We start from the raw sequence: 25,253 nt of genomic DNA on the forward strand, positions 1-25,253 counted from the left end.
TTGCATGGAGTTCACAAGTAATTGCCAAGGCCCATTGCCATACCTACAGATGACTGCACTTGGACACAGACCTTTCCATATTATGCTTCTGCTCCATTCTGGCCATTGGGAGGGAAGAGGAATAATACCCAGTACTGTCGCTGGTGCTTTGGTGTTTGACCCAGTATTGTCACATCTGGCGGAACTTGGAGCCTACATGGGGGCTTCCCATCTCCTTTCCTCGCGGCAGAACAAGTCGGCAGGGGAGTGAAAGGAAGGTGAATATGTGTAGTTAGGATTGTAGGGGGTGGGGGCAGTTGAGTATAAGTGGGTTGGGGAGCTGGCAAAGTTACAGAGTTTCTTTAGGCATATAGAACACCTGGTTATGTGCACTTTCTGTTGAGTTTTCTTTTCTGTTATGTGCACTTTCAATTGAGTTACAACATACCTGTGCCATGAAGATGACAGATACATACCAGCTCCCTGCAATTGGGTATAAATGTCTAATTGTTGATATTGGAGGCTTATTGTTGGAAGGAAGTGCATTGTATGCAATGATAATGTCAAAAGAACTTGCTAAGAGCTGGGTGTGGAGATGTGTTAGGGCCATACACAACTCCCTGCCTGGCTCTTAGCAACCAGAGCGGGCAGGGAGATGTGTATGTGGGCTGGATGCTGGCCAGGCTGCTAAGAGCCAGGCAGGGATACGTGTATGGCCCTTATACACCTCCCCGCCCAGCTCTGAGCAACCTGGGACGTTCTGGCCGGTGTCCCATCCAGCTACTGGCAACCAGTAGCATCGCTGGTTGCCAGGAACTTGGTGGATTTGTTGTACGTGCAATCTATTGCACAATAAGCTTTGTTGTTTGTTTGTATAAAAAGGAACACATTTTATGATTCCAAAATATTGGAATTCAAATTTTATATTAAAAACATATACATACACCATATATTTTCTTAGACGATTGACAGGTTTCATGGATTTCCTCTGCTTCTTCAGGGCCTGCATAGAAAACACGTGCTCAGAGCTTCACTTTTATGGTCTGTATATGATGTAGTAAAAATAAAATACTGTTACATTCATCCATTTATGCATAGACAAGGTATGTGCCCCACAGGTTTTTATACATTGCTGTCCATTGGGAAGTGATATTTAAGTCAAAAAGTTTTTAAGCTATTTCAAAAGCCGATCAAATTACTTACAATGGATGCTGCTTCTTGATGTTTAAAAGTTTTAGTTTTCTGCTGAATCAGCTGGTCGACTGAGCACTGGTCCTGATGTCCTGTTTTAGGGTGGCTTCTTTCCCTTGCAAGGTGCTATGGAGCCACCCTTGTGTGTGCCAGTAAGCTGTGTGCGTCTCCACAGACATGCAGACACAGCAAGGCAATCCACCCCCTCCTCTCTTCTACCTTCTCCAAGCTAGTAGATGGACAGTTGCTGGAGACTGTTCTGTCCCTTGTGATGTTGTACAGGACAGGAAGTTCAGGGAAGCTGAGCTGCATGATGGCTGTAATAGCTTGGACAAAAATATAAAACATACCTTGTGGGCAATGTATATTTGTTTGATCTGGATTCATTATGGAAAAAAAGTTTGAGTTTAATATTTTAACAGTTTTCTCAGGCTATAGTTGATGACCACTGAAAGGGAGGAAAATAGACTTAATATATGCTGCCTCTCAAATATGATATATATATATATATATATATTAGGCTAGGTGCACATATTAGGCTAGGTGCACTGGAGGTCTGCCCATATACAAGCCCCACCCACATATACATTCCTGCAGCCCCTGCATACCTATTCCTACACTGCATCCCTCTTCTTACACTGCTCACCTCTGTAACCTCTGCATCCCTCTTCCTACACTGTTCACCTCTGTACCCCCTGCATCCCTCTTCCGACACTGCTCACCACTGTACCGCCTGCATCTCTCTTCCTACACTGTTCACCTCTTTACCCCCTACATCCCTCTTCCTACACTCTTCCCCTCTGTATCCCTCTTCCTTCACTGCTCACATCTGTACCCCCTGCATCCCTCTTTCTACACTATTCACCTCTGCAGCCCCTGCATCTCTTTTCCTAACCTGCCCAACTCTGCACCCCCTGCATCCCTCTTCCTACACTGTTCACCTCTGCACCCCCTGCATCCCCTTCCTACACTGCCCACCTCTGCATACCTCTTCCTACACTGTTCACCTCTGCATCCCCTGCATCCCTCCTCCTACACTGCCCACCTCTGCACCCCCTGCATCTCTCTTCCTACACTGCCCACCACTTCACCCCCTCTACATCCTCTACATCCCTCGTACTCTCTGTTAAGCTGCTCACCCGCTGCAGCTTACCTCATGGTAGGACTCCCACTCCATGTACCAAGGGCTGGTCGCGGTGCAGGGGGCAGAGTCAAATGCTGAAAGTCACGGGTCCTTCCTGCAGATGATCACTACAGCCCAGGGAGCAGAAGGGACTCTGATAGGTATGCCAAGCGGATGGTCACGCCCACTCGCCATGGTAACAAGTTGATTGACAGGCTCCTTTCTTCCTTCTATGCAGAGGAGCCTGGGTCCCTGAAGGAAGGAGCCTGCCCGTGCTGGGTTCAAGCCTCCCTTGCTGACATGATGGGGCCTGCCTAGTACAAGAGGGCTGCCTGTACAGTGCTGTCGGCAGCCCTGGCCGCGGGCCCTTGGGGATTGCTCGAATGGTCAGTCCGCCCCTGTCTGGACCATTGCTATCGTTGGAGCTGGCTTTTTAGGAAAAGCTATGCATTTAATTGAACTAAACATTTCTTATTATTAGGTCTGGGTGTGGTTCGATCAATGGCATCCCAATGCACCTCCCAGTGGGAATGCAATGTTATGCATTGCAGTGAAAAAAGTAATGCATACACTACTTTTTTTTCATCGTAATGCAAAGTATTGTGGTACAGGTGTGTTGAGCTACCAATAAAAGTAATGGCAATGCAACACACCTAGCATGCACTACATTGTGCTGTCCCATAGTGTGATCTAAACGAATGGATATCATGCCTTTAGCATGCCCAGCTTCCTGATTGGCTACGAAGCCGGCTTCACTTGTTGCTAAGCTAAGTTGACCAATCAGGAAGCTGGGTGGCACCTCATGACCCGCCGCCTGGTTTTCTTGATTGGTCAGGAAGCCAGGCAGCCTCAGGAAGTTAAGCCAGGGTTCCCGGCTTCCTGATAATCGGGGCACAGCGGCACTGGTATCGGTATTCGGTATCGACGAGTATCGGAAAAAAAATATATCGGTACTCGTACTCGATACCGAAAAACCGGTATCAGTGCATCCCTAATATACAGTGTGTGTATGTGTATGTATATATATATAGAATTTGGTGCTGGACAAATCTCAGGAGCCAGATAGTCAATGCTCCTTAAAACTGACAGCTAACCAGAGAAAACCTAACATTTGAGGTTTTCTCTAGTTATTGTCAATGGATCTGGCTCCTAAAAAAAATAATTCTGGCTCCTGAATTCTATACTAATTTGTCCACCCAGATATAGATCTTTGCTGAAATTAGGCTTTAAGCACCCTCTCACCCTCACAGTTCTATTCATACTATTCTTTTATTTAAAGTAAAAATGGCCACATCTGTGCTGTTATCAAATAAATAATGGTCAATTCTGACTACCGGTAAACTGAATTGAGATGGCAATGTATAAGGTGACATAAAAAAACAAAACAAGGGATGCAATAGAAATAAGGCCAGTGAGCCATGCATGTCTTAGCTCATCTATGCATCATCCCTGTATTATTCATGCAAACAGATGGAACGCTTGTACCGGTCTGTGCATGTTGTAAACCCTTTATTTAGTCTGGATTTTTTTCTTTCGATGCCGTAAACCTTTCCAGCAAATGCGTTTCAGTTCAAAGGCAACTGTGCATCCCTTTTCTAATGATACATCCCTGAGGCAATCACATCACCGTGCTGATTTGCTGCAGTGGAGACTGCAGCGTCTACACCGTGCCCCTCCCCTCTCTCTCTCTCCCTCTCTCTCTCTCTTTCTCTCTCTCTTTCTCTCGCTCCCCGTTCTGCTTAGAGCATCAGTCTGTAGCTAGTGCATGTAAGCAAGTCTGGTACTCTCACCTATTCATGCTTTGGAATGCTGTAGCAAAAATTCAGTGCCTCTGAAGAAAGCCCTCGTGTGACTCTCCAGCCCTACAAGGATGCAGGCCAGCGCAGACTCCACCAGGATGGAATGCTTCTGGAGCAACTGGAAATGCCAGGGTAATGTTCGCTCAACCATCAGCCATGCACGACACACACAATGACACCTCCTTGCATGCCTCAGCCCTGAGAACACCCATTTTGTTCCGTTCGCCTGCGGGCAATCCTCGTGATCCCTTTCATCCATCTCTCGTCTTCTGATCACGACCTTTTGCATGCCAGCCCTACCTTTTATTTGAAATGCTCAACGTAAAAGGGAACATCCCTACATAATGGCAGCCCAGCTTCTATCCTGTGCTTTTGTGCTCTCAAGACATTTTTATTTTAATGTTATAGAAAATACTGTTATAAATAATGTTATAAAAAATTGGGAGAATTTATGGCAAGGAACAATGCCCTAGGCTTATATTAAGGGGACTCCCTTCCAGCGGGGGACACACGCCCATTGTAATATTCCTGTCTGCCGTCTACACAAAGAAATCTGCGCTTAGACCGTACCAGTAATGTTGGAATATAAATGTATAAGGTGACCCCGGGTGGCTGTTTTCTAACGTTAGTGTTTAACGGTGATTGTATTAATTTTGATATTTTGTAACAATGTACAAGGTTAGGCTTTGGGTGCCCCAAGGGCCCATGATGCTCTGTCGTTGGAGGCAAAGCTATGGATTTAATTGAACGAAACGTTTCTTATTATTAGGTCTGGGTGTGGCTTGTCAAGCTCCTCTTCTGTCTGCTTTTTCAGCCATGTTTTCAGTGTCCTGCCTGCATCCTTTGTTATAGTTTTAAAAAAAAATCAGTGCCAGGCTCCGCTGTCAGCCAAGAAATTAACGTCTCATTCAGAATCTACAGATTGCGGGTTTTTTTTATATATATATATATATATATATATCTGCTGCTTTAACCTGTATTAATTGGGGATTTCTATCACAAGAAAGCATTTGCATACTATGGATGCAACAGACAAATGCAGTATATAGAAAAAGGGGCCCATTGTTTCTTTTGTTACAGATGAGGAAATTAAGATGTTTGTCATAATAATTACATGTAGGCTGTATGTATTTATGCTTGTTATGCTGTAACGGTGGCTCCAAGTCCTCGGTTGCCATGGTTACAAAAACTCAGTCTGCTCTCGGTCCTGTAGTGATAAAGCAATTTTACCCTTTGCTTGCTGCACAGGCCTAAAAAAAAAAAGATGGCTGGCAAGTCCTGTTGGGTTTATGCCAAAACAAGATCTGGCGACCGGTTATTTTATTTATTTATTTATTTTTAACCTTTATATGTCATTTGGGGATTTTTTGTTTTGTCCTTTTGAAGGCATCCTAGGTCTCCTTTCTTCTTCCTGGAATAAAGCAATATATTTTCTGGATCTGCTGTTTCAGAGGCAGCACCTTTTATCGTCCTTTGCAGAATGTCCTAGAACTCCACACCTAATAACAATTTTCTCAGTGGAGTTTGTCTGCAGTGCCAGTTACCACACATGTCTGAGGCCTGTGTGTGGTTTCTATGCCCTAACAGTAATGACTGCTTTTATTGGGTTTTGTTTTTATTTTTTAATGTAATTGCTGATCACAAAAAAACACCTTGGGGATTTTGAAAGAAGATATGTATTTTTGTTATGAGTTTTTTATTTCTGATCTTAAAAAAAATCCAGAAATTTGGTTTCATTTAGCTCAGACTACATCTATTATATGAAAAATAGAACGTATTACTTTATTATAAATCTGAAGCCTGTCTGGAATTTCTATTCCCTAATGGGATGTTTTGGTTTTTTTTAATTATTATTTAATTACTAATCACAAAAAAATATCTACTAATCACAAAAAAATATCTTGAAGATTTTGAAAGCAGATATTATTTTTGTTATGTGTTGAGGCCTATGCTACACAGGCAAATTCTAAGGATTAAAAAAAATCACAAAATGTAGATTTTATTTAGCTCAGACTACATCCATTGTAGTAGTAATGCTATGTAACCCTTTATTATAAATCTGAGGCCTGTCTGGAATTTCTGTGTCCCAACGGTAGTAAAGTTTTTTTTGTTTAGTTTTATTTATTTATTTATATTAAATTGCTAATCAAAAAAATATCTTGAAGATGTTGCTATAGTTATGTGTTCAGGCCTGTGCTACACAGCCAATTATTAATAATTTTAAAAAAAAAGGCAATTTGGTTTCATTATCTGAGATTGCATGAGATTACATGCACTGTACGAGTAATGATATGTAACCCTTTATTGTAAATCTGTTTTTCACTTTCAACCCTTTGTTAAATACAGCCATACAATCTGTTATTATGTAACGCTTACCTCTTGTGGTTTTGTTTCTGTGTAATTTAGCATGGCCAACCACAGGGGAAAATTTCAGAAGATCAACAGAAAGTTTACAACAGTCACAATGATATTTTCAACATTGTATGTGAAAAAAAGAGAAAAAGGAAAAAAAGATGACCACTAGAAGTAGGAAATATTAGTCTAAATGATTTTCCAGCTTATTGGAAAATTAATCTCTGCACAGGAGAATTTTACGAGAATTTTCCCCACAGAGCGTACCTTTTTAGAATGATTTTCCAAGGAAAAATCAATCTTTCCAGACAAAATTTATTTCCAGAAATATTAATAGTAATAATTGTTCAGCATACAGGACAGTCAGTGTAAATGATGTTTGCTACTGCTTAAAGCACAGATCATCAGAAAAAAAGCAAATTGCCCTAAAAATCCATAGAGGTGTTATGATTGTTCCTTAAAGTAAACCTGTACTGAAATAAATATGGGGCCACTATTAATGTCCTGAAGTTGCCAGTTGACTGGGTGGCATTGGCCTTAATGAAGGCAGGGTGACAGTGCTTATAATTAGTCTTCCCCCACAACTAGCAAGGTATATCACCAAGTCATGCTGACTTGCTGCCTCCCCACTGCAGAAGTCCATCCTGCACTCAGTTGGCCACAAATGTCTAAGAACGGTCTCATAAGAGGAGTAAGGGAGGATCCAACACGCACTTGTACCTCTATAGGCCAATATTGAGAATTGGGTGAGCCAACCCTTTGAAGTAGCGTTTAAAGATAGTTTTACCTCATATTCTGTAAGAGACCGCAAGACAGACGTTTCAGGGACTGGCAGATCCCCTTTATCATGCAACACATGGTGGTCCATTACATTGCACCTAGATGAACTGGACCTACGAGTCTCCAAAGTATTGGGCATGCTGTCTTTTCATAGACTATAAAGTAAAACTATCGTCAAACACAACTTGAAGGAGGTCACATGCTCCTACATGCTCCTACAGTCCCACTCAGTTAGAGCGGCACGGATAGGTAAGAATACCTTGCTGGCAAGGTGAGCAATATGACAGTGGCTGAAAGCTGTGATATGATGTCACATGGCCATGAGTAGGGGGTGTTATTTCACTAAGCAAAGAATGGTGGGTGGGGTCAAAGTGGATATGGTTTAAGACTTGGTATCAGCCCCTTGCATTCTCTATACAACACACTGCAGGCTGGGAGGGGAAGATAGCCCAACCCATGCCAGACAGGGCATAGCCATGTAGATCTCAGAACTGGATGAACAGAAATACAACCCCCCCTGCTCCCTCCTCCCCGAGCCCCTTCTTTGCATTCATAGTAAATAAAAGAAGGCTAAAACACTTCTGCTGAGTCAATGCTGGGAGGAGGAAACGGGGTAAGCTGAGTTGCTGAGAGAAGGACTTCAGTGTTTCTTCTATGATCCAAATTTCAGACATACATAGACTAAAGGAAGAAGTAGATGTAAAAATATGGCACTGTATCCCAGCTTACACAGTGTTATCACTTTAACTAAAACCAACTTGCAGAAAGCCTATATTGAGAGAAATATGAAGGCTGCCATTGCTGACCTACTTCTAAAAATACAAGATCCCTGGCTATGCCAAAATACTTTTTGAGGCCCTGAACCAGAACAGGAATGCAGGCAACTCATCATCTGCATAAAGCATAAAGTGACTTACTTCATTTAACTTTATATTTCCCGACTACAAGTTTCCTGTAAAGTCTTACAGACTTAGAACTAACATGGGATCCTTAAGGTGCTCCACACTTACATTGTGCCTATACAACTACCCCAAAAAATCTACTTTTTGTCTAGAATTCCTAATAATATAGCAGATCACTTCCTGGTATGAGAGTGTACCTACAGCCTTATAAGTTTGTATCTACAGTGTGAGACCTCTGAGATTTGGACCGAGATTTGGTGATGTCACTATTGTGCTGTTTTCTGTTCTCTTTGCTGGAGATTCTGACATGAGAAAGCAAAGCCCTGCCTTTACCAAGATGGCAGCTACAGGGAGACCACAGGCAATACCAGTGATTAGTCCTTTGCCTGCTTTTTTTGGCACAGTATTCAAATGTAATATTGCTAAACACAATTTGGCAAGCATGGGCATCATAATGTACAGTGAAATAAGTGCACTTATACTGGCAATATTAGAACTTCTCATTAGTGTTGCCTAGGCCAGCATCTCAACCCTCTTTCAGTCATGGCACCCTTGAAAAGTATGCAAAATCTCAAGGAACCCTAGTCCAAAATGTAAAAAATGTAAATTTGTGGTCCCAAAAAAAAACCATACCAGACCCTTATCCGAGATAGGGGTCTGGTATGGATTTTAGGAGGGAACTCCATCAAAAACACAAAAAAGTAGGGTTCCCCCATTTACATTAGAGTCCCCCCCCCGCACATTAGAAGCTGCAACTGCGGCAGCACGGCAGTGAGTGCCAGGCAGAACAGTCCTGGATGGAAGCTAACATCCGTCCTTTTCTGAATGGATCCCACCCTCCCTGGATTGGCATAATTCGTTTCCATGGTGGCTTGTGGCCAGCCCACCTACAACACAGAGGGGAATGACGCTGTTAAAAATTCTTAGGCACCCTTGAGGTAGCCAGAAGGCATCCCAGGGTGCCATGGCACCCTGGTTAAGAAAGGATGGCTTAGGCATTAGGCACTGTATTGTTAGTTGGGGAAGGGGTTTGTTCATTCTCCTATACCCAAAAGTAAGTAAAAAGTATGTTGCCCGCCCAGAATGGCGGGCAACATAAATTCAGCTGGCTCTAAGAGGAGAAAACCATCAGATCTTAAGGGCGGTTCACAGTTTTGCTGTGCATTAATGCCTCCACGTTAAAATCCCACTCTTATGTATATATTCAACCACCTCCTCAGAATTTTAAATCTCTATAACCTTTAGATAAATGTGCTTCATCACAGGGTGATGCACTGCAGTGCCATTTATTTTCAATGGCATTCTAATGTACCTACAGAATGCACCGATGCTACAATCCATAATGTGCCTAATGTGCACTGTGGTGGGAAAAAAATAGAGCAGGAACAGTTTATTTTATCAGTTACATTGCAGTTATTTCAGAGTACATAAGAAGGGGAGCTTTCTATAGTCCAGTCGTAGATTTACAGTGGCAATGGAAGATGGTGGGGCTTAGCCATAAAGCCAGGAAAAGTCAAGCCCCAGTATCCATGTGAAGCTAAACCAGAGAGGGACACAGAAGAGGTTAATATAAGTAGGTTTGGAATCTTGGGCTGGGTTCACACCTAGGCGTATCGAATATGCGTGTTTGTCGCGCGTTTTTACCACGATTCCCTGTAAAAAACGCGTGAAAACGCGCGTTTCCAAGGGCTACCTGGCTGTATCCCAATGGATACGCTCGGCAAATTAGCCCCAGAGAAGCTCCTGTACTTCTTTTGGCGTAGGGCGTTTTGCAGCGCGTTCCTACGCGCTGTAAAACGCCCAGGTGAGAACCATGCCCATAGGCAATCATTGGTTTTCACATGTTGAGCGTTTTACAGATCGTAGGAACGTGCTGTAAAACGCCCAGGTGTGAACCAGGCCTGTATTCTCCTAGGCAGGACTTTTATATTTTAAAGCTTAAGGCAAAGTGCAGGTTTGTTTTAATAAGGCAGAGTAAAGGACAATGATGACTAAAACATGACCATGCTTAGGCTAAACATCATCTGTTTCATAATCTTTACTACTTCTGGTTCCATTAGTGTTACTGTACTGGCTAAATGGGGACAGCTGGGATGACGCCTTTATAAGCATAGAGTTGTAAGATCCATTAAAATGGTCCGCTGCCATGTGATAATGACATTTTCAGGTAATTCTTGGTATGTAAATTGCCATTACAATTGTTGGGATTTCTAATGTCCCAGCATATCCTTCCCTGTTATAACATCAGCATTGTAATAGGAATACATACTAGAGTTGTTTTTGATAATGCAATCAAAGCTTACTTGAAAAAAATCCCTTCTTATGTAGTGAGCGCTGCCTTCCATCTGCCCATCACTTTCAACAGCATCCTCGATTCCCAGTGTGCTTTGCATCTCTTTCCATACAGTTTGATGAGATGCAATCCTAATGTCTCAAGACCATATATCCCAGCATGCATTGCTTCCAGCAAGCAATGATGATGTTACATTGTAGGACATTCATGAGTTGTAGTTCAGATGGCAGGCTAGAGTGATGACACAAGGAAGTGTATATTCACAGAGCTGAGTGAGATGGTATCGGTGCATTGAGGAAGTACAGCCTATGGGAATCTTCAATCAGTAAGTTTACAAACTTCTAGATCAATATGGTTATTAGGAGTGGAATAGAATTTATGGAAATTCAATATAGAAATAAAGATTCATTTTTCATTTTTAACCATAGATACCCTTTAAAGACAATTACAAAGCTGTCCCTTGTTTTAAGAATCAAATTAACAGGTTCAGGGGTTCACTCTTGGCGTTTTCTGTGTTTATGTTTTTATTTGACGTTTCTTTTCCTCCAACCCAAATTACAAGATTGTTTTTCCCCAGAAAAAGTATCAGTTTTAATAACTGAAATTGTAAAAGGTTCCTGAAAGGCCCCTTTCACACTGTCCGATCAGGAGGAGCTCCATGCAGCCCACTTGCCTCACACTCCCTTCTTACCTTAGAATTTTCCCCCCCTTTAGTGAAAATTTGAAGGCACCCCTGACAAAGCCACAAGGGACCCCAGGATGCCATGGCACCCTGGTTGAGAAAGGCTGCCTTAATGTGTATGTGATCATTATGTAAACCTACCAGAAAAGGATCTATGTCTATCTCTGCTGTCCAGTAGCAAGTTTATTGAGGGTGCAGGTCTTCCTAGTCAAACATCTCTTTAAAAAAATAAAAAAACTGGTCCCTAAAGCATACCGTCATTATTAAAGCGATATTAAAGTCAAAAGGTTTTTAAGGTACGGTTACATTGATCCCTTTATGCCTAGACAAGGCAGATACCCCAGAGGTTTTTCTATACAATGATGTCCATTGTGAAGTGATATTAAACTCAAAACGTTTTTACGCTATTTCAAAAGCTGAATAAATCACTTACAATGGATGCTGCTCCTTGATGTTTAAAAGTTTCAGTTTCCTGCAGAATCAGCCAGTCCCCTGGGCACTGGTCCATACTTCCTGTTTTAGGGTGGCTCCTTTCCCTTGCAGAGTCCTGTAGAGCCACTCTTGTGTGTGCTAGTAAGCTGTGTGTGTCTCCAGAAACACACAGACGCAGCAAGGCAACCCACTCTGCTGCTCTCCTTCCTCCCTTTTCACTTCTCCAAGCTAGTATATGGGTGGCTATGTACACTGCTCTGTCCTTTGTGATCTTGTACTGGACATAAAGTTTAGGGAAGATGAGCTGAGAGAGTTGGAGCTTTTTGGAACCATAATGACTGTAAGTGCTTGGGCAAACATTTTAAGAAATATTTTGCTGGGTAATGTATATTTGTTTGATCTGAATTCATTATTGAAGAAAGTTTGAGAGTTTAATGCTACTTTCACTACCAAATGCCTATATACCAACATAATATGCCTTCTAGTAAACATTACATTTAGTGCTGCAATGAGTAGGAAATTGGGAAGTGATGCTGAACAGGGTCAGAGGTGTTCTTGCTTGATATGATAGGTGCATGGATTCAGAATCCATGCACCATGTAGAAATGAGTGTGGCTTCTGTTTTATCCAATAACATTTACTTTTCTTGTGGTTAGAATTAAGCTTGTACATGCCTCTATACATAGTTAATTTGAAATGTTACACCTCAGCCCAAGCCTGGTCTCCAGTGCCTATGATCTCAAGCAAGGGCAGCCAAACTTCAACCCTCCAGGTGTGGTAAAACTACACACCCTATAATGTATCTACCTCTGGAAGTCATACCTGTGCCTGTCAGATTCTTGCAGTTCCCCTAACTGGGATCTAAAGCTTTGAAGGACCGAAGTTTAAAAAGGTGCCCGTCTTAGATCCTCATAGTGCAGACTGTAGTCAATGATAGTCAATCAATGCTAGATAAACAGGCACCTGTAATTAAGTAGTAAATGCAATGCTGATACTTAAGGTGCCCATACACTGCACGATTATCGTACGATAATCGTATGCGATCGGTTTTTCGTACGATAATCGAGCAGTGTGAACGGAGACGTGCGACCGTTTCTACTGTACGGTCGCACGTCTTCTGTCGAACCAGCATGTTCGAAAACCAGCCGGGAATCGTACGATTCTCGGCTGGTTAGAACGGTGCTCGGAAGATAAATGCTGAACGGGCCGGTGTGCGCACGCGCACACTGCCCGTTCAGCATTGCGGTCATCGGAAGCCCGCCCCTCAGGGGGGTGGGCTTGCGATGATCGAGAGTGCGATCTGCCTGTCCAAGATAGGCAGATCGTACGTTTTTTTAATCCCTTTACAACCATCGCAAGACTAAAGTCTTGCGATGGTTGTAGAGTGTATGGCCACCTTTAGGGTCAGTGGTTTGTAAGGTGGATACTTTCAATGACCACAGATTAACTCCAGGCACATACTAAAAAACATCAATGATTGCCGTTGTGTTCAATTTTATTAAAGCAGAACTATGGCCTCCCTTGAAATGTGTTGTAGGGGCATGGCTATTGGTATACTCACTGCTAATTCACAATCCTGTAGCTTGTTAGTCATCTCCTGGCCACAGCTACTCCTGCCCACTGCTTTCTGGATGGACAGCACTGTCTCTGTTGCTGAGGCCCTCCCACTGTGAGCTGCAGTGTCTGGGAGGGGGAGCGTGTGAGACTCAAATGAAGGAGGATTTGGCTTGGTCAGGAAAGATAAAGGAAGTTTTCTGTTTACTTTATGAGGCTTGTGCATCACATAGTAAAACTGGCCATACTTAATTTTGAGCCATCTGTGACCCTGCCAGCACCACCTGTTACTATTATTCAATTGACTTTTGTTGAAGCAAGGTGGAAAATTACTGGCTACACAGGGACTTCAGCGATTCAGCTGCAGTTGCTGTTCAGGTATGTTGACATTGGCAGGCATTGGGTCTCAGGATACAGTAGCCTGGCAGGGGAGATTCATCCTTCCACACTGTTTAGTGTGGATGGAGGAATTTGTTAGACTTCAGCCCACAGGCTAAACAAAAGAAATCTACAAGTGTACGGCCAGCTTAACTGGATTTACTTGTTTTAGACTGTTAAGCAGGAGCCTTAATTGTACTTTAAATGTAATTCAAATACAGCTATTGTAAACACCTGCATTTGGTATCAGCCTCCTGTACACCACTGTACTGTATAAATACGATTGGTAGAGGAAGGGGCAGCCAATCAGGTGTGCTCCAGTATATGACATGGAACATGCCAACCAGAGAAGAAAGTAGAGGGATGACTCCCTCCGTCTGCTGCTTCTTCTTCAGAATCTAGAGTCAGTTACTATCCAGTAACAAAATTGGGGCAGGTAGGTGACCAGGCTGCATTGCTGAACTGCAGTAGATAAAAGTCAGGACACCAGCCAGACCGTACTGTCTGGCTGGACTGTGCAATTCTCTGTTTGGACTGTATGCACAGGAATAAAAGTGCTTTGACAGGTGAAACAGCTCTCATATATGTATTTCAACTGTTTACTTAGCTGTTCTTCTTTAATATTTTAGTGCATGCTTAGGACATATTTTTGACCTGTATGCCTTCTTTCTGTATGTAGAGAAATTGAATGCCGCCATGGTAGCCCATAGGTTATTCAATGAGCTCTTTTTCATCTTCCTAGAACATCTTCATAACTGATCTGTTCTGAAAACATCCCTTTTTTTCCAATAAATTTCTGGCATTGAAAGTGATTGTACTGATGCAGGTGAATTGTCTGTTTGTGTCGCCTTGAACAATTGCTTCTGGCATCTGGTTGCTCTTGCTGTTCCTTTGCAAAGCTTGATGCATGTATGGGTAGCATCATTTCAGCAGTGTGCTGTATTGTGTATGAGAAAAGAGTCCTGAACGGGATAAAAGGAAGATACCTGTGTGATGTTTTCCTTTTGCTGACTTGTATATAAAAGACCAGTTCCATGACATTGACCTAAATATGACGCTTGCCAAAATATGCATCCTAATCATATAGGTGTTTTGCTTTGTAACAGGATAATCCCCAAAATAAATGAAAGCAACAAAATATGTATTTGATATGAAGTTGTGAACCTTGTCTAATCTAATCTGCATAGTGTATGATGTATCAGGTTTTCATCTATACAGTTTTTGAGCATATTGATGCACTGTTGATTAGAGACCACGGATTAAACCCTGGTTTCAGAAAGAAAATTTAAATTACAGTATAGTTTATCTAAATAAGGCTATGGAGGTATCTTCAGAAAGAAAAAAAAACATATTGTTATGGTTAAAGCTCACATTGGATAAAACTTAAAGCATACTTACTAACATTATGGTCTCGGATCCTGGGGCACTTTACCCCACCCAAATCACACCCACTTTACGTATTGGTCCTGCCCAGACCTCGTCCCTAAATATGCGGGGATCGCGGTTTACACCAACGTTAACGGTCGGTCCTTCCCTGGTCCCACCTCTAAATATGCAGGGACCACCCACTCACAGCCCAGATTCCCTATGTTAATGCCTTTTTTATTTAAAGGAGAACTATGGGGTCAGTGTTTTTCCCCATAGTTCTCCTTAGGGTAACGGGAGGACGCTAGTTTGTGTCCTCCCGTTACCCTAAGCTCAGTATCCCGCGAGCTACAGCTCGCGGTATACTGAGACGCCGCACCTGGAGCGGATCCCGACGTAGATGACGGGATCCGCCCAGCTGCGCGAGTGACAGCTGGCTCTGCCTATCTAGAGGCAGAGCCAGCTGTACCCGCCCCCCTCCCCCGTCCGTTCCGCCAGTCAGCGCTGGCAGATCGAAGCTGGGAGAGGGGAATCCAGCCCCTCCCCCTGTCACGGCAGAGAGCCGTGATAGAAACGAGAGGTGAGGGAACCCGGTATGTGTTCCCACACCTCCCGATCTACTGAGCCGACCTGTGACAGTCTCATTGTCACAGGTCGGCTTAGAACTATGAGATGAGTAGAAATCACTCATCTCATAGTTCTCCTTTAATGTGCATGTGCAGTAACTGAAATAAGGGCAATGCTGTGATCTCAGGGCATGGCCTGGGACACAGCATTTGTGTGACACAATGCGAGACTGTCCACAACTGTCCCGGTGTCTATAGTAAATATTAAAACTTAGCCATACCTGTAAAAGAAGTAATTTAATGCTTACCTTTCCTGCTGTCAATGCTGCTGAATGCTGCTCCGATCCTGAGAAATCACTGGTTCCTCCTGATGACTTGCATATCAGTGCTGTATCCTGTAATGGGTGGAGATCAGGTGGTGGTGGTGAGAGCAGAAGGGGACCCAGGAGATCGACACTCCAGGAAGTGTCAAATACCCTTTGGACTTTAACAGGTTTGGAATTTCCCAGGATCGGAGTGGCTTTCAGCAGCCCTGGCAGCAGTAGAGGTGAATATTTGCTGACTTCCTTAATAGGTATGTCTGTTTTTTGATTAAAGGAAAGGTAAGATTTTTTGCCAACTTGGTATTGCTGCCTTTGTCCCTATTTGAGCTATTTCTGCTTCCTGTCTATATATTAGGTGTCAGAAAGAACAGGAAGAGAGGGAAAATCCCTCCAACGGGGACACAGAGAGCAGTATAAACCAGTGTAAAGCTGAGTGTTGGAGGTTTAGAACCTCTATCAGGATTTTATAGCTGTCTGTGTCCCAACGAGAGAGATTTCCTGTGTTCATGTGATAGGTGTCACATAGAACAGAAGAAGAAAAATATCCTCTATGGGTGCTCAAACAGTATTTGAAATCTGATTACAAAAATCTCATCAACCAAGACAAAGATGCTATACATGCTCCTATCTGTCAAAAAAATTTTAAAATACATTTCTAGTGTTCTGTTTGCTTTAAAATATACTTCCATTATTCAGCACAGGTAGGATGATCTCCCTATCTCTACGGTATGTGGGAGAAGATATTCCCTTTGATCAAAGTTGGTCAGTGCCATTTTTTGTGCAACACTAAGGGGTCTATTCACAAAGCTAGCCGAAGGATCAGCCGAAGCTTCGGCTAATCCTTCGGCTAGCTTCGGTTGCGGGAGCCCTTTGGTTCACTCACCTGAGCTGAAGTGACAGGGAAAGTGGAGCCAAAGACCGGCCCTAAGCCTCGCAAATAACAGCTGGGCGAAGCCTCATGGCTGGCTCCGCCCAGTTGCAATGACGGATCAGCGCCTCCAAATGACCTGAGGACGCTAAACTGCCACTAAACAATCACAACTGGGCGGAGCCGGCTGTGACATCACGGCCGGCTCTGCCCAGTTGTTATTCATTGGCTCTAGCAGGAAGGCTCTAGCAGGTGCCGGCCAATAGGAACAGTTGGGCGGAGCAAGCCCAATTTTTATAATTTTTTTTCTTTTTTTAAATCTTTCTTTTTTTAGATTTAACATTTATTTACATTTTTAAAGATATTTTTTCAACTTGATTTTTTTACTCTTTTCATTGAATTGCTATTCTGCTCGGTACCACGGAGGTACCAAGCAGAATAGCCGAGCCGAATGCCGCCCGGTGGCATTCGGTTATTCAGAGCGGCATTCGGCTATTCGCTCACTGCCGTTTGGCCCCTATGAGAATAGGGGCGAACGGCAGCCAGTGAGCTGCCGGAGCTTCTGCTCAGCCGATCCACATGTTGGATCGGCTGAGTCGAAGTCCTTCTACACTTCGGCTCAGCCGAACATGCAGAGCATGTTCGACTGACCGGAGTGCAGCCGATGGCAGCCGATGTATGGCCAATTTCAGCCAATGTACGGCTGAGATCAGCAGTACAAGCCTGAAGTGAATAGCCGAACAGCGTTCGGCTCACTTCACTGCGGCTGGGTTATTCATTTGGCTGCCTTCTGCAGCTTTGTGAATAACCCTTTAAGTGTAAGATACATTATAGAAGAACTAGGTGTCAGGAGTACAATCTCCCGCAGTAGAAAAATAGTAAATGAAAAGATAAACCTTTCCATAGGAAATAATTGTTTTCAGCTTGTTAGAGGTAAATTTGCATTTATGTCAATCATCGCATTACTATTGTATACCAACACAATGTGAATGAGAATAAAAGTAAGCATCTCAGGCTGTTTATAACAATCGGAAAATTATTGTATTTATTGCAGCACTTCACTAAGTCTTTAAATATTCTCCAGTTTATAGAAGCTGGAAATAGAAGGTTATGTTGTAGAATTGAAGTTAAAAACAAGGGCAAAGCTCAGACTATAGTCAAACCACAAATTTAAAGAAAGAACTGTATAGGCTGAATATACCATAAGGCACTCAATGCCAGTGCCTAGGGCAGCAGGGCCTGTGTCAATCGATGGGCCTTTGTTCACATCAGACTGGTTTTTCATTCTCATACAAGTCTTGAAGCAGATCAAATGAAAATTAGGAAGAGGTCAAATGCACTGGCCAATTAATTCTGAATGATCTCACAAGCATTTCAGACTGATGTCAAGCTGATGCCATCCACACAAGCCCTAGTGGGAGCCGCACCAAGCCTCAAAATGTACAAATTGTGGTAACTTTTTCCCTATTTAGTTCTTCTCGATTGTTGACCTTTGGACATGCATTGCTTAATTTATCCAGGGAATTGTAGGGGGTGTAGGGCATGTTAAGAGGAGTCAAAATACTCTTTATAGTTCTCCAAACATAAAAGCATCTCTCGTGTCTCATTTTTTGGTGGCCAAAACCTAAGCACAATTAACTGGTAATAGTAAGGATTAGTAGGTCAAATCAGCACCAATATTCTCTGTTAACCTTTTGTTTCAAAAGTGTGCTAGGGCCTAGCAGAGGTTGGCCTTCCTGATGGAATGCTTTGGTAAGATGTCCTGATTTTTCATTATTGATAATGTATGGTTGTAGCCCTGAAGTATAAAACCCAAAACTATCCTCCCAGTTGCATAGAAGCCGCCCTCTGGAGCCTTTACATGCCTTCCCTACTCCTGTCTGCTGCTTTGATCTCTTCTGCAGACTGGAAGAATCTAATAATTGCTAGCCATATCTTTCAGTTGTAACTCCGACTTATCTAAGCACACCACCCCTGCAGTGTGGATTGCTGCAGTAGAACAGGTACGATAAGTAAGGGCACCTTAGAAGTCTTTGACAATGAGAAGAGAGGAGGAGGGTTTCATTCTGCTGGTTTTCTCTAAGGCGCCCAAAGAAAAGACAGCTTGAGTGTTCGTGTTTATGGCTATAAAAGTGCTGACAGTGAACAGCAGCCAAGCATCCCTGGCATAGGGGGTGGGAGGAATAACAGACAAATGTCTGAGTCATTGATCTGGGGTGCCTTACACTCCAGCTTTCACAGAACTGATATTTAGATACCAAGCACAAGTGGGGTGCCAGGGCCCCCTGTGGATCTGGGCTGATAAAAAGAAGTTGATGCCAGCCCTTGCATGGCAATTTTGGTTTATTCACACATTTGTTATGAGAAGGTTTAATAAATCATAAACTTGTCATATGGTTTGAAGTGCTGTGTATGATACAATGCATAATGCATATTCTGTGAATCATTAATGTGAAAGCTGAAACTATAGTAGGCAGAGTATTTGAAGTACAATATACTGAACATTAAATAAAAATTATTTTCTGCTTTTTAATGCGATTTTATGACTCATTTTGAACCCATTTTGATATTTTACAGCTATTGACTTGTTATACTGGCGGGATGTGAAGCAGTCAGGAATTGTATTTGGAAGTGTCCTTCTGATGCTCTTCTCCCTGACCCAGTTCAGTGTGGTCAGTGTCATCGCCTACCTAGCACTTGCTGCCCTCTCAGCCACAATCAGCTTCAGAATCTATAAATCAGTTTTACAGGCTGTACAGAAAACCGATGAAGGTCATCCATTTAAGTAAGTAGTTTAGACTGTATATTTTGCTTATGCCATACACTGTCAGGCACTGGTTAAAGTGGAACTGAACTCAAAATGTGAGGATTTGCTATGGTATATGGAATATTTAGAAATGCTATAGGTTTTGCCTAAGCAGAACCCTAAAATATTTACACTTTGTCTGGAATTCCAATAACAGGGCACTTCCTGGTATATGAGGGTGCAGACAGCCTCATAGCTGTAAATCTACAATGTGTGATTGATTAAGGCACTGCTACTCATGACTGCTAGTCTTAGGACATATGGGGTGAGATTTGGTGATGACACTTCTATGCTGCTCACTGTTCTCCTTACTGAATACTCTGATATGGAGAAGCAAAGTCTTGCCTCTACCAAGATGGCTGCCTCTACACAGAGACACAATGCAGAACAAGGCATGCTAAGTAAGTAATAGGGAACAATTGGCTTCAGGGAGACCAGTGACTAGTCCTAGGCCCTCTGACTGTCTTTTTTTAGGCAAAGCTTCCAGAGTTCAGTTTCTCTTCAATCAGGCAAATGATTGTGTAGAGCACAATAACCCAAAGGAACCTTCTCATTCTGACTTCTATACCGAGTTGTCAAGATGCAAAAGTTATCTTTTTTAGGACTGTGGAAATAAGGTTAGCATTGATCTCTCTGACCCATGCTGCACTTCTGTTTAGTATTAAGGAGCGGTCTGGTACTAAGGTGGAGTAGCAAAGTGCAATAACACATCGTTTGAATGATAGCACATTTTCTGTATGCCAGCTTTCTCCTCAATAGTATTAATGCAGTTTGCTGAAAGAAGAATGGAGCTAGCTTCAGATCTGATGGGTGGTGGGGGCCCCATAGGAGCCTAGGTTCTTGTTGCCGTTGTGACTGCCATATCCACCATATCTGCCATATTCTGCTCCTCAATTGCCTTTTATTGCTGATGGGAGGAGAAGGAGATGAAGAGAGCAAAAGCAGACACCCAACTAGCTCCCATCTCTTCCAATCATACCAAACCACTTCTTTACTGCCCTCTTCTGCTAACAGTAGTGTGATGTTACAGTTCACCAGTGAGCAGGCTGGAGAATTCAGCTGATCTTACCAGGTAGTGAACTCTTAAAATAAAAGCCAGAAAGTTCAATTATTTGTTGATCACAAGTCTGAAAGCATGCTTTTCAAGTTTAGATGTATTCACATTAAATCTTTTTTCATAACCTTGGCAGAATTAATTACCTCCAACAATGAATAAACATTGCACTTCTTGCCTTGCAGAAACTACTTGGATGTGGAGATCTCCCTTTCTCAAGAACAGATTCAGAAATACACAGACTGCCTACAGGTGTACTTAAACAGCATAGTCCGAGAGCTCAGGAGACTCTTCCTGGTACAAGACCTGGTTGATTCATTAAAGGTATGACTGATAACCATTCACCTGTATGCTATTACTGATAATCCCCTCATAAAACCACACAGGTCATCACTAATGAAAATAAAGATTGGGTTGTCTACAGACATAAGTCAGATGACTTTCAGATTCCTACTTTAGGAATGAAAAAATGTGATTGATGGCTTTACACACGGGCAGCTCTGATGTATACAAGCTAATATATATGGCAGACTGCAGTCCAGTACGTTTTCTCATTTTTCTTTTTGCATTCAGTTGTCTGTGAAAAGTAAGGTAATGTACAATTGTCTTTAGTAGGAAGTTTCTCACAGCCACATATTCGATTCATACCTGCCTTGGAAGTTTGTATGTGGTTGGTGCTTATCTACAGGGATTACACAAAATCCCAGTTAAAGCAACACTAAACTCAGCAGGTAAATCTTAAAAATGTATTCAAGTACCTGAACTATTATAAAAAATGTATCTTATTTGTGTATCACTGTCACGCCCAACTGTCTGCGGTTGTGAACCACAACTGCAGAGAGAGGAGTGGCAGAGGTTTTGGGTGTGTATCTTATAATGGCAATCAGTACTGAACTCCAGATGTCACTCTCAGTCTATAGCGGAGAGTTTGGAGTTCTTTACATCATCTGCCAACTGGATCAGGGAATTATTGATTCTGCACAGGGAAGGTATTACTCCTTACCCCCTACTGGTTCCTTAGGGTAACTTGGTGAATATACCACATTTGGGTATAACTTAAAGTCTTATTCATATAACAAATGCAGCAATCAGTAATCAGATCCAGCATGTGGTTAAATGAAAGTCTTATCCATATAGTAATTGTATCAAGGTAATCAGATCAGCATAAGGTTAAATGCAAGTCTCACTACTATAGCAAATGCATCAAGGTAATCAGAGCCAGCAAATGGTAAATTAAAGATCACCTCTGAATTGGTGCTGACGCTGTCCTTCCTTCTGGAGGGTGACTACTTTTGTTCCCCAAGGTCCCTGTGTGTGTTGTAAAGTAGCCACAATTCCAAGCTCACTCCTGTGATGGACTGCAATCTCCCATTTAGTTTACTAATTTATATTGAAATTGAAGTCCATCACGGGAGCGAGCTGGGATTATTTAGTGCAGGATTTCAGGAAGAGTATTTTGGTGCTTTGTAAATAGGATTATTTTTACCTGTCCTCACTCTTGATGTTTGCTGTGTGGCCCACTGGAAACTGTACAGCCACTGTTCCAAAAGTCTTCCGGGCAGGAATTCATAGGAATGAGTGGAGAGCCTTCCTCAAAGAGTCTTCTGGAGCGGCGGCTGTGTGGCTGTTATTGGAGTACACATCAAAAATCTAGAAAGAGAGAAAAAGGGAATTTAAGTATAAAGGAGGTCAGTGAATGAGGGTTATTTAAAGGATAGCTGAACTAAAAGTAGAGTTATCCTTCAATTTGCTTAGGTGAAATGCTACATGAATTCTAGTAGCGGCTTGAAGTATTTTGTCATTCTTGAAGTATTGACTAATTCAGTGTAGTGTCGATCAATTATGTGGAAAATTATGGCTGTCAAAACTGAGGGCCTGGTTTTAACGGCCCCGGATACTTGGCCTAAGGCCTATGTCACACTTGTGATCCTGTCTCAGTAGCATTGCTCCCTCACTGACCAGAACAGCAAAATGATGCTACCTCCTGGTGAGGAAGAATCCCAGGTGCTTCCACCAACAAGGGGTGAGACGTCTCGCTGTTTTGGCCGGTGAGGGAGCATCAGCATGGAAACTACTGAGTAGTTTTGCTGCCTTTGGACAGTGATCCTCTTGCTGGCAAGTTGATCATAAGTGTAATGTTGCCCAGTTCAGAAGTGCAAGGGCCTTGACTACATAAAACTTTGGTTGAGAATTGTGTAGTTTCCACTTATTATTCACCCAACATGATTGAGGTTATAATTGTTTGTTTTGTTTCCAGTTTGCAGTACTAATGTGGCTGCTGACATACGTCGGAGCTCTGTTTAACGGACTTACACTCCTCATCATGGGTAAGAGACATCACTCGAAATTGAAATGACTATTTAACAATTTATGATGCAATTTTATGGTTCAAACTTTGTTTTATTGAATGTATAGCGAATGTAGCAATAAAAAACATTCAGGATTTATAATAGTGTATCAAGCACACAGCACAGACCATTGAATGGAATAAGGTACAGGAGGTTCAAATACACATTTCCAGGACCATGACGCACCACTGTCAAGATGACTCTTCTATGGAGGTCCGACTAAGGCATGTTGGAATGCACTTTAAAAGGTGGTTTACACAGCTTAAAGGAGAACTATGAGGTGAGTGCTTTTCACTCACCTCATAATATATAGTTACATAGTATTTGAGGTTGAATAAAGACATTAGTCCATCAAGTCCAACCTATTAGGATCTCATTCTAGGAGTACCTGTACCCCTGTATATTACGGTCCCTTAAGAAATCGTCCAAAAGTTTCTTGAACAATTCCACATTCTTTGCTGAAATCACTGTCTGTGGCAGTGAGTTCCAGACCCTAACTGATCTTACTGTGAAGAACCCCCTTCGCCCCTTGTGCTGGAATTTTTTTTCCACCAATTTTAGGTGGTGGCCTCTAGTTTTTGTAATGGAGTTAATTTTAAACAGTTTATCGCTAATGTTGCTGCCACCATTGAACATTTTGTACATGGAGATCATATCCCCCCTCAATCTCCTCACCTCCAATGTGAACATGTTTAAATTTAGTAGCCTTGTCTCGTAGCTCTGGTCCTCCATACCCCTAATTAGTTTGGTTGCCCTCCGCTGGACTTTTTCCAACTCAAGGACATCTTTTCTTAGTACTGGTGACCAGAACTGGACCGCGTACTCCAGATGAGGTTAACATATCTAAACATTTAAACAGTGGGGCTCAAACAATATATCAGTCCTTACGTGAGAGCAAAGAGAAAGAACAAAATAGAGAATGACAGAAAGGAGAACCACCGAAACAGGGGAAAAGGAAGTAGGAAAAGAGAAGGATTTGCCCTGAGGTGGATAATCATTACCCAACAAAAAGATTAAGAACATAGATTTCCAATCCCAAAAAAAGAAACAGTTCAATCATTCATATGGCTAAATTTTACATTCGAGAGAATTGAAGGTCGAAAAATGTAACCAACCTGCCCACAATTCTATGACTAAACATTCCTCCATCTGCATATGATGCAATTTTTAAAATATAGCTAGGGATTTAATGCAAGTTTGATATTACTGACTTTTTAGAAAAACATAATTTATCACACAATCTATAATAACTATAGGATGTGTGAGGATTAGCTCCAAACAGTAGTGCATTATGGACACATCCACTCGCTGAAATCTTAATTTAAGGACTTCCTGGACAACTTTTAGTAAATGAAAGTTCACAAAAACAATTACCCTCGCAGGGGTTCTTTAGCATCTCTTGGCAACACATGCATGCACATTTAGCATCCTGGCTTTGCATTTGCAGCACCGCTGCTCCGGCCTCAGACTTCAGGCCACTGTCTGTTCCTCCAGACACTCTCAGCCTTGTACTATCCTGCACTCTTGTTTTTGCAACCCGCAGCACCCTGCTGCACTGGACTCCACTCTGACTCCTGGGTGGAGTTCTCCTGTCTACCAGGTGGAGCCCTGAACACTTCCCAACACCTTTATTTTAAAGGCTGTGCACACCTGTGCCATCAACAGGCGCTGGACACTATCAAAATATGGACTCAGAATTGGAGATTACACAGTGGCATTGCCAGGCACTGCCACAGATGTTATTTAAAACCATTCACAAAATTGCGATTTTCTTCATAAAAATGAATAAATACTCCAAATGCCGATCACAACACAGATGTTACTTGGGCACAAATGTTGCTAATCCACGGTAAACTTTTGCTAATCACAGTAGCTGCTTAGGACAAAAAAATCTTATCTGCGTAGCATTAATGTCTTTGACAAAGTGTTAGAGTTACCAGACCATAGAATGGTATTCACAATTTTACTGATTCCAGGGATTCCAGTCACAGGGATTCTTGTGCCAAAGTGTCTAAATGAAAAACAATCCATCAAGCTCATAGCATCTGATCAGATTAGTTTTTACATGTAAAATCCTATGGGACAAACTTGAATGGGCAAAATGTTACTGGTTGCTGTGGGCAACACAGATAGTTCTCCTTTCATACACACAGACACAGTCATTATGCTTACTATAAGTAATAAATACATGATAATGTTATCATTCCTGCCCAACTGCAACAGTAATCATTATTTTGATACATTTTAAACTTTGACACATTATATTTGTACATTCTGTACATTGTACGTTCTTTGCACTTTGATATAATTAGTTAAATTGCAAAATATACGTTTATACTAATTATGCACCCTAGGACACCTCATTCTAATTTATACCCTAGATCAGTGCTCCCCAACCTTTTTATCGCCGCGGACTGGTCAACGTTTAATAATTTTACCGTGGCCCGCTGGGGGGGGG

The 25,253-nt window shown here is 42.3% G+C and overlaps 1 protein-coding gene across 2 annotated transcripts in view; it reads left to right on the forward strand.

Moving 5' to 3' along the window:
• The window catches only part of RTN1 (reticulon 1), a 138,227-nt gene that overhangs the window by 102,483 nt on the left and 10,491 nt on the right, over nucleotides 1–25,253 (forward strand). For both annotated transcript variants that reach the window (XM_018562640.1, XM_018562649.1), the window contains 3 exons: nucleotides 19,165–19,372; nucleotides 20,633–20,771; nucleotides 22,705–22,774. In XM_018562640.1, coding sequence (XP_018418142.1) covers nucleotides 19,165–19,372; nucleotides 20,633–20,771; nucleotides 22,705–22,774 — 417 coding nt within the window. The remainder of the gene's footprint in view (nucleotides 1–19,164; nucleotides 19,373–20,632; nucleotides 20,772–22,704; nucleotides 22,775–25,253) is intronic.

Source organism: Nanorana parkeri, unplaced genomic scaffold (genome assembly GCF_000935625.1).
Source record: "Nanorana parkeri isolate BGI_ZX_2015 unplaced genomic scaffold, ASM93562v1 scaffold20, whole genome shotgun sequence".
Classification (NCBI taxonomy): Eukaryota; Metazoa; Chordata; class Amphibia; order Anura; family Dicroglossidae; genus Nanorana; species Nanorana parkeri.